This window comes from Puma concolor, chromosome E2, assembly GCF_028749965.1.
Source record: "Puma concolor isolate L17-30 chromosome E2, mPumCon1.1.hap2, whole genome shotgun sequence".
Classification (NCBI taxonomy): Eukaryota; Metazoa; Chordata; class Mammalia; order Carnivora; family Felidae; genus Puma; species Puma concolor.
In genome coordinates, this window is record NC_141681.1 from 7822811 (window position 1) to 7835225 (window position 12415).

At 50.3% G+C, this 12415-nt stretch overlaps 1 protein-coding gene and 1 long non-coding RNA gene across 10 annotated transcripts in view; one reads left to right on the forward strand and one right to left on the reverse strand.

Moving 5' to 3' along the window:
- LOC147573348 (uncharacterized) overlaps positions 1 to 12415 on the reverse strand; it is a 125863-nt gene that overhangs the window by 70342 nt on the left and 43106 nt on the right. The gene's annotated exons all lie outside the window — the stretch shown is intronic.
- Positions 1 to 12415, forward strand: part of LOC112857566 (polycystin-1-like protein 2) — a 94882-nt gene that overhangs the window by 62569 nt on the left and 19898 nt on the right. The window contains exons 28-33 of the mRNA XM_086688839.1: positions 2176 to 2375; positions 3027 to 3244; positions 3980 to 4196; positions 7574 to 7784; positions 9369 to 9573; positions 10812 to 10908. Coding sequence (XP_086544965.1) covers positions 2176 to 2375; positions 3027 to 3244; positions 3980 to 4196; positions 7574 to 7784; positions 9369 to 9573; positions 10812 to 10908 — 1148 coding nt within the window. The remainder of the gene's footprint in view (positions 1 to 2175; positions 2376 to 3026; positions 3245 to 3979; positions 4197 to 7573; positions 7785 to 9368; positions 9574 to 10811; positions 10909 to 12415) is intronic.

Consider the following 12415-nt stretch of genomic DNA (forward strand, 5'->3'; position numbering starts at 1 on the left):
CTTTTTCTTTGATGGTACACCATGAACATCCTTCCAAGACAGTGTGGTTGGGTCAAACTCTTCCTTATTGGCTGCATGATAATCCACAGACTGGATGTCCCACAACTAATTCAGCCATCCTCCTATTGATGGACACTCAGTCTGTTCCTAACCAATATTAGAAAATCAAGAGACTCCACAAAAACCCGGCAAGTATGAAAATGCGGCAAGTATGTTCCTGCATGACACCAATCTGCTAGAGCTGGGGACCAGCTTTCCTCTTATACAAGGCCATGTACACTCTGTTTTGCCACAATCCCCACCCACTCCCTATTATCTTACTCCCAACCCACTTCACTCATTTACTTCATTTGTTTGTGTCTACCCAGGTCCCTTTAGGTATGTGAATTTGTCACCTCTACTTTATTTTTGTTTTATTTTTGAGAGAGAGAGAGAGAGAGAGAGAGAGAGAGAGAGAGAGAGAATAAGTGAGCGCATGAGTGGGGGGCGGGGAATGAATCTTAACTGGGCTCTATGTTCACTGCAGAGCCTGATGCAGGGCTCGATCCCACAACCCCGGGATCATGACCTTAGCTGAAGTCAAGAGTCAGACACTTAGCTGACTGAGCCACCCAGGCGCCCTGTGACCTCTACTTTAAATGCCTTCTGAGTTAGGTTCAAAAACAAAGTCTGTTTCCAGTGCATTTACTGAAAGGTGACTTTCCCTCCTAGCTGCCACTCTGAACAGCCCAGCCTGCAAAGGGAAAAAGTCTGAGTCCGAGAGACTTGGACCCCAGGAGAAGTGTAACACAGATGTGGGCACACTGCACAGTTCCACATGCTGCTACTGACTTGCTGCACGACCTTGGAAGAGTCACTGCACCTCTCCAGGTCTCAGCTTCCACATCTGAAAAAGGAGTTGTTTGGTGTGCCTACCCCACGGGGACCCGTGCGCGTCCTGTGAAATGATGTGGGGAGCAAACTTAGCACAGCGAGCGCTCGGAGTAAGTGCTCGGTCACAGGAGCAGATCATCAAACGTGCGATGCCTGGAAATGAGACAAAGGGGCGTCTGAAGGCAGGACTGTGTCACTTCCCCGTGAATCCTGGTGCCCAGCAGAGCATGGGGCACACAGCACGAGGCTCACCAAATATTTGGTGAGTTGTCAATAGAACGATGGGCAGAACAACCACGTGGAAAATCACTGTTGCTGGCAGCTGACCTATCTCTTTATGCACCTTTACTCTGTGTCCAGGCCACTCACACAGTACAGAATGACAGTCAAAGTACAACTCTGAGGGCTGCTGGCACTGGCCACCAGAATGGGTGCCAGCTGGGAGCATCAGTTCTGCACACTCAGGAGAAGCAGGGCCCCTGATTAGACTACATTCTGCTCACAGGGAAATAACACAGATTCTTAAGGAGAATATGGTGCCATTTCCAGAAACCCTGTCTTGCAATTTTTATTCTCTCAAACTGAGCCTGAACCTATAGCCTGGAATTGTTAACCAGTATCCTCCAATGCACTAATTATAACAAACCTAATAGTATAGCTAACTACTGTATGAAAATTATAACAAAAATAATTGCTAGGGGCACCTGGGTGGCTCAGTTGGACAAGCATCTGACTTCAGCTCAGGTCATGATCTCACGGTTTGTGGGTTTGAGCCCGGCATCGGGCTCTGTGCTGATAGCTCAGAGCCTGGATCCTGCTTCCGATTCTCTCTCTCTCTCTCTCTCTCTCTCTCTCTCTCTCTCTCTCTCTGCCCCTCTCTCTCAAAAATAAATAAACATTAAAAAAATTATAACAAAAATAATTTGCTAACACTGATGAACACTCACATACATGCCAGCTACTTTACCAAATGCTTGACAAAAATGATCACAAACCTTTCAACAGTCCCATTAGGCAGATTATGTTATTATCCCCATTTTACAGACTAGTAAACTGATGTGGAAAGAGTAAAGTAACTTGCCTGAGGACACACGACGAGCAGCAGGGCCATCTAGGATTGCAACTCACTCTGTGCAGAGCCCCCACCATTAACTCTGAATGATGCCAAGGGGCCGTATGTCTCCCACACTAGAGACAGTAGAGGATAAATCTTGGAAACAAGCCCTTCCCTCTCATCCCAGGACTGCTCCGAAGAGACCAGCCTTCTCCAATCCCTGTCCCTCTCTCCCTGCCTCTTCACAGCCACCTGTTTCTCATGAAGACCTCCACAGGCTTCCAGGATGGACACATCTGGTATTCTGTCTTCAGCTGCTCAGCTCGGAGCAACTTTACCCGCGTCCAGAGGGTGTCCTGCTGCTTCTCCATGCTCCTCTGCACCATGCTGACCAGCATCATGTTCTGGGGTGTTCCCAAGGACCCAGCTGAGCAAAAGATGGACTTGGGTAACTCGCACTGTCATGACGGTCAGGGATAGTGCCACACCATTCCCGAGGTCCCACGACCACCCTCTGATTCAATAATTCAACAAGTACTCCCAGACATCAGAAACACCGTTACACTCATTACAGAGGAAGGATACGGGTCAAAATCAGGAAAGGAAAGAGGTGTGTGGGGCTGGGGCAGGGGGAGAGCAGGTACACAGCTTCCAATTGTCTTCTCCCCACAGGCGATCTGTGACCATGCTCACTCCTCCTGACAATGATGTGTGACAACACACATGGAATACTGCCAACCAGGGACACTCCCCTGAGCCCTGGTATCCAGAGTTTTATTGGGGCTTGCTCACACAGACATAGCTGACCCCCACATGGCTGACCTTAGCCTCCGGCCCCTCCAGAGGCTGAGGTGATGCCGTGTGGCCAAGGCCCTCACCACTAATCACTGTTAACATAGACTATGGAGTGTGGCCCAAGACCCCAGGTAAACAAAGGTGTACCTACCAGGCAGAACAACCCAAGAGCTTAGAGGTCACCTCCCAGGAGCCACTCTAGGGCCAGACGTCTCTGTGGGCAATGTGAGTCCTTACTGCACAGCCATGTTCTGGAAGTGGTGGTGGAGAGTCTCCCACTGACCCCTTCCCTCCTCTGTCCTAGGTAAAATTGAATTCACTTGGCAGGAAGTGATGATTGGACTGGAGAGCTCTCTCCTCATGTTCCCCATCAACCTCCTGATCGTTCAGATCTTTCGAAACACTCGTCCTCGGGTCACTAAGGAGCAGAATGCTGGGAAATGGGACAGGGGCTCCCCCAGCCTGGCCCCCTCACTGCAGTCCATGGAGGATGGCCTTCTGACACTTGAAGTGGTGACCAAGGCATGTCTTCAATCTTGGCGGTGGAGGGGTGTTCTAGCCTGGGCAGAAATGGCGGAGGGAGAACTGAGGCCTGAGGCCTGGCGACCCCACGTTGTCTGACAGCATCAGTCACCAAGATTCATCACCTACACACACATGTGTGCACGTGCACATACACATGTGCATGCATGTTTACATGTGCACACGTGCACACACATGTACACCACATGTGCGTGTATACACATGTATAGGCATCACGCAGGTGCACATGCATACACGCACACACCTACAGACATGTAACGTGTGCATATACATATACAAAGACATAAACAAACATATACATACACTTGCACACATGTATATGTACACACACGTGCACACATACATACACAAAAACACCTACATGTATGCACCTACAATTTCTGGGAACCCTGTGTGTACAAAATATTACACCTTTATCATAGAAACCCATGGAAGGGACTCCTTCTGCATTCATGGACCAATAAACATTTACTGAGCACCTACTACATGCCACACTTTGAGAAATACAGCCTGGAATGTATCAGTTCAAATCCTAGAAGAGGGACTCTACAGGTGACAAAATGGAAGCTCAGGGTGGTCCAACGTCACATCTCAGTGGGCAGAGCTGGGATTCAAAGCCAGACTGCCAAGCCCTGGGGTGAATTCTCTTCACCACTATACTGCCCCATCACCTATAGCTCACGTTCCCCTTACCCAACCTGGGCTCACTTGCAGGATATGTGGAGACTCGTCAGCTCCCTGTTTAAAGCTCTGAAGGTGCCAGCACCTGCCGCTGGCTGGGAGTCAGTGACCTTGATGGACATCAACCAACTGTTGGCCTTGGTGGAAGATGTCATCTGTGTGCAGAACATGGTAGGGCAGGAGTCCTGGGAGGAAGCCAAGCAGAGAGAGGACTTTGTAACACGCACTCTTGGGTCTGTACAAGCGGAAGGTAAGTCCTGATGTTTCTGATCTGGGAAAGGGGACCGGGTGGAGACAGGACTTTGGGCTGCATCTGGATCACTAGGGAGTCGAGAAGTCCTATGCAGTGTCTTCCACTGACCTCCCCTGCAACCACCTGCTGTCACCTCCCTCTCTGTACACAGGCAACCCTTTTCTTCACAACGCCACGCTGCCTTCCCACTAAAGGCCTTTCATCTAGAATGTGTTTTCTCCTCTCTTAGCTAATTCCCAATCAGGCCTTAGTCTTGGTTTAAGCACTCCTTCCTCAGGGGAGCAGCCCCACCCCCAGTGCCACAACGGGGCCTCCAGACACATACCCTTTAGCCCCTAAGCTTCTCTTGCGTCGCTCTGACAGTGCCTGCTGCCACATCGTGACTTGTGTGAAGAGCTATTTAAAATCTACAGCAACCTTGCTGGAGCGTGAGCTCTGTGAGGTGGGAGCCTGTCCCTGTCCTGTCTCCATCTGTCTCATGCCTGGCCCCATGCAACACATAGAAAGCACACAACGAACGTGAGTGGGATGACGTCAGCACAGCAGGTCATGATGGAATGCACAAAGCAGAAAGGGGAGCATTGGCCTATGTGTTAAGGGGAGCATTGGCCATCCTGACAACTCTGGGTATTGGCTCTGCGATTAACGGGCTGTGGGATGTGGGGCAGGTTACTTCAATTCTCCTCGCCTCAGTTTCCTTTCTGTGAAGTGCCGGGGGGTGCAAAGTCAAACCAGACCCATTTCCAAATGTAAGGGGCAGGGCACAAGATGGTGGACAGGGCAGTAGAAAGACAGTAAAGAACACGGAGTGGCAGGGTGAGAAGTCACTCCTCCATTCTCTTCCAACCCTTCTGGGAGCAAATCTCTGTTTGGTACTTGTGTGTCTTTAACACCCTTTTAATACTGGGTTAATTCTCTGGCAGAAAAACAGCAGGTCTCAAACTCAGAGCGTTTTGAAACAGTATTCCGCTAAAATTTAGTAACATCATTTCATTTTTATTGAGTTCTATGTATGGCACATTATTCTGGTTTGGACTACTCTCTCTGACTCCCCACTTGCCCCTTTTCTGTTCATCTTCCACCCACATCGATGTTGCCAGTGTTCGGAACAGGCTGTCCAATAGAACTTCTCACAGTGCTGGAAATGCTCTGTATCAGTGCCATCCGGTATGACAGCCACTGGCCCCATTTAGCTCCTGAGCACTTGAAATGTGGCTAGTGTGACTAAGGAACTGAATTTTTTAATGGTAATTTTAATTAATTTTAATTTAATTGATGGGGCCAGGGGCTATCATACTGGATAGTGTGGGCTAAGAATGCTGCCATTTTTAACACACAAGGCCGATCACTGTGTAAATCTTGTTTAGAATACAGACACGGAGTCTACAGAATGGGGAATTTGAATTCATAAACTCTTGGTCCCACCACTGATATAGTGAATTAGCTTCTGGCTGAGGCCAGAATCTGCATTTTAACCAGTCACTTAGGCAACTTTCGAGCACACTTCGAGTGTGGAGAGTCAGTGCCCTCAAGACAAGATCCCAACTCCTCACTGTTAACACTTACGGCCCTCATGGCCGGGCCCACGCTGACCCCACGGTCAGCTCCACCTTGACCCCCATGCTCCAGAGAGCTGGGCTTGGGCTGCCTATGAAGGCTGGCCCTGCAGGAGCTCCGCTGATGCCTGCACTGGACGTCTGGCCTTGAGTCTGGGGCTTGGTCTTCCTAGCAGAGGCCTCAGAACGTGGACTCTGGAGCCAGCCAGGTCCCGGGGCTCTCACAGCCTCACCAGCCATTGTGCAACTGTGGGCAAGGTGCTCAACCTGCGACTTGGCTTCCTCCCCTATGAAACGGGAGGATTGATCCATCCAGCCTCTTGGCTCATTTCAAGGACTGAATGAGGTCACAAGACACGTGCTCAGCCTGATACAAAGCAGGTCTTCAGTGGTGTTATGATTGATAGGGAGTGATGGTATCTTCCAGAAGCACTGCCTGAGGGCTTGCAACCTGAAGGCTGTTGATGTCAGAACCCGTAGCTGTGGCCTCGGCTAGGCAGACCCAGGAAGGAGGGTGAGGGAGGAGGCCTGAGTCAGGGAGACAGAGTCGACATTGCCCCAGACCTTCCCCTGCATCTAGCCCGAGCCCTGCTGTACCTTTCTTCACACGGCGGGTTACCTTCCCGCTCACTTCTCACTGGTGACTGCCGGGGAGCCATGGGGCAGGGGTGCTCTCTCCTGTCACCTCCCATATCTGGCTTCACGTACCCCTTGCAAAGACAAACGCTGGTCCAGTCGACCTGTGCTCTTTACTGTCCCAGGAGGAGGTGCCCCTGGGTGCCCACCTTCCAGCTCAGGGTCAGAGACCCAGACCTGGTTCCGCTGGAAGAGGCCATGCGTCCCTTAAATACATGGACAACAGTGGAAATGTCAACGTTGTTTCTTTCTTGCAATGAGTCATTTAAAACAAAAAACATCTTTATGGGTTTTTTGTTTGTTTAACTTTTTAGGAAGCCGAAATATGAACAAGCCAACTGTGGGAAAACATTCATGAGATTATCAAGGGAATTTGGCCAGTGACTGGCTATTTTGTGCTATTAAGGGATTATCATCACTCGTTTCAAAGGCTGACAATGACACCGTGGTTTTATTTTTAGAAGCACACTGTAGCATTATAGCACATCGTAGAAGCCCATGGAGAAGCATACTGAGATATTTAGGGACATGACCTGGGCCTTGGAATTTGCTTCAAAATCATCCCTGTGGAGAGAGGGCGGGCTGGGTGCAGGTGAAGCATGAGTGGCCACGAGTTGGTAATCCTGAGCCGTGGGTGTGTACAGGGTCATGTCCTCACACTCTCTGCTTTTGTAGGCTAGACCCTTTACATGATTAAAAAAAAAAAAAAGTTGAAAACAAAAGGCTAAGAACGACACCAGGCAAATCTTGGCAGGAGGCAAATCTTGTATATATCAAAATATTTGCTGATGAGATACCACCATGTCTAGGATTTGCTCTAAAGTATTCCAGAAGAAGAAAAAAGTGGGGGACGTTGAGGGGCGGGGCAGAGACAGAACAAGATTAGCCCAAGGTTGGCTCTTGTGGCAGCAAGTGATGGGCATTTATTCTGTTCTCTTCTGCCCATGTGGAAGGAAGCTTTGAGAGCGCCCTTGCTAAAAGGTTAAGAGCAGCCTATGCATGCTAACTGGCCATGGGAGCCTGGTACCTCTCCCCATCTTTCTGAGCCCAGGTCTCTCACGGCATGGCACACAGCAAGCGCTTGACACAAGAAAGCCGTCACTAACACTGCTGTCATTTTGCCAGGCTGTCCGCTCTGTCCTTCGGCACCAGCTGAGGCGCTTTCTCTCCCTTGTCCTCCAGAACAGGTGCCACGCCCAAGTGACCCTCGGAAGGACAATGCCTACAGGCGGTGTCTCTACCTTCAGCTGGAGCATATGGAGCAAGAGCTTCAGCTGGTGGGGCCCTGCGGCCTCTCCCAGTGCCAGAGCCACGCCCGGGCCCTCAGCCAGCTGCAGACCCTGAAGGGCCTCCTTGCGGGCCGGCTGGGCACCCCACCCCAGGCACACACCAGGTAATCCACTCCCCCCAGGTGCTGAGTGGGCACCAGAGGAGGGGCCTGCAGAGGGAAGGCAGCCCAGGAAACCTTGGAAGGATGTTCACCCAGATCTTCGCAGGCAGAAGGGATTCAGGATTCCTGCACAAATTCAGGGAGGAAGGCTTTCAACAGGGCAGTTTGCCAAAAGGCAGTTTTCAGCCCTTGGTAGAGCACCTCACAGTGTATAGCCATATTCATGTGGGCAGTTTCCTAACTGTGCACCCTTGGACAAGTCCCTCAACTTCTCTGCGCTTCGGTTTTCTCATCTGTAAAATGGGAATGATAATTCCTATCTCCTAAGTCAAACTTAAATACATTTTTAGGGGTGCTTGGATGGCTCAGTCAGTTAAGCGTCCAACTCTCATGTTCGTGGGATCAAGCCTCCCATCGTGCTCTTTGCTGGAAGTGCAGATCCTGCTTGGGATTTTCTCTCCCTTTCTCTCTGCCCCTGTCCTGCTCACGTGTGCACACACTCTCTCTCAAAGATAAAATATTTTTAAAATACATTTTTAAAGATAATCAGTGAAATGTGAATACAGACAGGTTATTAGACAACATTAAGGAATTGGTAATTTTGATAGGTGTGAAAATTTGTTACTGTCATTCAATAAGAAAATGACCATTTTTGAGAAATATTCTGAAGTAATTAGGGATGCTTTTATATTAGGTCTGGAAATTATTATTTTTTTTTTTAATTTTTTTTCAACGTTTATTTATTTTTGGGACAGAGAGAGACAGAGCATGAACGGGGGAGGGGCAGAGAGAGAGGGAGACACAGAATCGGAAACAGGCTCCAGGCTCTGAGCCATCAGCCCAGAGCCCGACGCGGGGCTCGAACTCACGGACCGCGAGATCGTGACCTGGCTGAAGTCGGACGCTTAACTGACTGCGCCACCCAGGCGCCCCTGGAAATTATTTTTAAATACCCCAGAGAGAGAGAGAGACAGAGACAGAGACAGAGAGGAGAGGAGGGAGAGAGAGAGAGAGAGAGAGAGAGAGAGAAGGTAGATGAAATGAGTCTAACAGCAATCCCTTGGCTGTTGAAACTAATTGTTCAGGGTTTGTAGTGCTGATTTTTGTAGGATGAGAAATTTTCATAATAAAAAAACATGCGGGGCACCTGGGTGGCTCAGTTGGTTAAGCGTCAGACTTCAGCTTAGGTCATGATCTCATGGCTCATGGGATGGAGCCCCATGTCAGGCTCTGCAATGAAGGCACGGAGCCTGCTTTGGATCCTCTGTCCCCCTGTCTCTCTAAGATAAATAAACATTAAAGAAAAGTTTAAAAAATTATATAGTACCAGCCATCTAGGCTTCCCGTGAGTAATGGGAGCAAATCTGTGTAAAGCACCGAACAAACGTGACCTCAGTAGAATAAAAGTATGTAAACCGGAAGGAATGTAGAATGAAGCCCTTTGAGGCGGGTACAAGATACAGAGGAGAAAACTGAGGTCTGAGAGGTCAAGGAGCTCAGCCACAGTCATGCAGCTGGTGGGTGAAGTGGCGTGTGAACCTGAGCCTGGTAGGTGCGCCACCCTGATCATACCCCGCTCCTTTTCAGCTCCCCGATGGCGAGCAAGCCTCCTCGCGGCCTGCCCTGGTGGTGTGTCCTGGGGGGCTGGCTCCTGGTGGCGGCCACCAGCGGCGTGGCGGCCTTCTTCACCATGCTCTACGGCCTGCACTACGGGCGGGCCAGCTCCCTCAAATGGCTCATCTCCGTGGCCGTCTCCTTCGTGGAGAGTGTGTTTGTCACCCAGCCTCTGAAGGTCAGGCTGTCCTGGTCCCCTGTGCCCACACTTTCCCTCCTGCCAGCTGACCTGTCCTTACGCTTCTATCATCCCTTTATCTATTCATTACAAGCTTACACAGCACCTGGTTGGTAATGATGACATTAACTGCAGAGACAATCCGAGTTTGGGGACAGAGGCTCTGGGACTGAGACTCTAGGCCAGGCCTAGAGGCTTACCAAGATGTGGTACGTCCCCGTCACAGTCACCCTCAGGAGGGTCCTTGCCTCCGTTTTATGAGAACCCAAGGTTAGGAAGGTAAGGTCACAAAATCCTGCCCTGGGGCACACGTGTAAAATATGAATAAAACCGTATTTCCTCAATTCTAAGATCCTTTTAACTGTGAGACAGGCTAGCAATTTACAAGAACTTTACCTTCAGAAAAGAAAAATACCAAGTCATCAAATGTGTGCATCAATTGGAAGATGCACTCCTATTTCTGAAATGTAAAGTTACTACCAGAGTTGGAGGAATACTGAGCCCCGGCCTGGAGCTTGGAGCCACAGCTCCCGCTGGACAGAGTCAGGGAGGAGGAATGCTGTGTGTGTCGGGGGAGGTGGGGCACCTGCAAAAGGAGGGGACATTTACAGTGATTCTTTATACTTACAAGACTTGCCAAATCCCTCATCCTCATTTTACCAGTTAGTCCCCAGTTCTGCCCCAAAGAGCCTTTATCAGAAGATACAGGGTCCCCTGGGGTGGCCTAGTCCATTAAGTGTCTGACTCCTGATTTTGTCTCAGGTCAGTATCTCACGGTTCGTGGGTTCGCGCCCCGAGTGGGGCTCTGTGCTGACATTCTCTTTCTCTCTCCCTCTCTCTGCCCCTCCCCTGCATGTGCCGGTGAATCAATGCAGGAGGAAGGAGGGAGGGGTGGAGGGAGGAGGAAGATGTAACTCAGTACTTGAGGTAGTAGGAGAGATAAGAGAGAGCTCTGGCAGCAGGAGGGCGCAGGCGGAAAGGCTTTGGTCTGAAAAGTACGGAAAGCCCAAGATTCACTATCTCTGCCTGCTTGGTGGCCAGGTGCTGCCACCCCCCTCCGCCCCGCCCCGATCCTCTCCCCTCATCGCCGCGCCCCCTCCTGGCACAGGATGGGCTGGTTCCCACTTGACTTCCCCAGAGCAAGGTTTCTACAGATTTGACCCTGATCCTGACTCCTCCCAGATCAGGAGTTGATAGGTGCCAGCTCGGGCCTGGGATTCACAATGGGTGTTTCCCAGGTGCTGGGCTTTGCTGCCTTCTTCGCGTTGGTTTTAAAGAAAGTGGAGGATGAGGACGAGCCCGTGGTCTCCCTCCCAGGACATCCGTCTGGCCCAGGTAATGGTGCACAGGTAGAGGCAGGGACCTGGAAACTGATGAGGCTGAGCCCTACAGGGCCCAGCCGCTGACCTTCTTGCTCCAACATTCCTTCATCCCTCATTGGGGAAGTACCCCTGACCGATCCAAAAAACAAATGACTCCTTCCCTGTCTCCAGGGCAACCTTGTTTCTTCTCTACCCCAGCCCTCTCTCTTGTGCCCAAGCAGGACCCCTTGGCCAAAAGAGGCCCCTTGGGGGCCGTGCTCTGCATGGCCATCTTCTCTGTGTAATCCCAAGAAAGCAGCTTTCTCCCCCAAGGCCCAGGCCCCTGGCCTTTAGAATGAAAACCAAAACAGAACATGCTTGCAGCTGGGCTGCAAAGAGTTCCAGGACAAGGGTCTGCAAGCTACAGCCCAGGGCACAAATGGAGCCCACTGCTTGTTTTGGTAAACAAAGCTTTATTGGAACAGAGCCATGCTGACCCTTGTGGGAGGAGGGCCACGGAGCAGCACCTTTCCCTGCAACCTGATACCTCACTTCCCAACCCACACTCCAGAGAATGCCTACAACAAGACCATCACACAAAACAAGCAAATAGAACAGGATCAACACTCTAATAGTCCCACGCAGAGACTCCGACTTTCAGGGAAAAGAAAACAGAAACAAATCAACCAAAGACATACCTACATTCTTGTACAGACTTTATACAGCGGGGTTACCTCCTAGAGTATCCTTCCACTCTGGGGTAGGGTTTGCATTTGTTTTTCTCTTGGTTTTGGCTCTGCAGATCCAAAAGGTCCATTAAAATCTTCTCCCCAAGATAAAAGAGTAATTTTTGTCCAAGGAGACACCAGCTTCCAGAACAATTAAATATTCATTTAGTCATTCCTTTGGCAGCTACTCAGGGAGTACTTGCTGTGTGCCAGGCAGTTCGATGGCTCAGGAACATGATTTACATAAAATCCACTCACTGTAAGTGTGTAATTCACTGATTTTAGTAAATGTATAGAGCTGTGCAACCATCATCTCAATTCAGATTTGGAGCAGCTTCATGACCCTGAAAAGGTTTCCTCTTGACAACTTAAGCCAATCCCTGCTCCCACCCCAAGCAACACAGCACTGGATGGAGCAGCTTGCCCTTGGAAAGCACAGCCCACTGGGAGAGACGCATTAAACAAGTAAACAACACAAGCAGACATGCAAGTGTGCAATGTGAGAACTTACAGAGAGAACGGGAGAGTGCAGGCCTCTCTGCTAAGGTGGTGCCTCCATTGGTTCCTGGAGCCTGGTGCAGGGAGGGACTGCACATTGGGCACGTGCAAAGGCCCTGAGGTGGGACAGGGCTTGTCATTTTGTAGGACGACTGACAGTGTAGCCAAAGCATAGGGAATTAGGGGGAGAATGGTTCAAAATGAGGGCAGGGACACCTGGGTGGCTCAGTCGGTTAAGCCTACGACTTCGGCTCAGGTTATGATCTCACAGTTGTGAGATCGAGCCTCTAATTGGCTCTGTGCCAAGCATGGAGC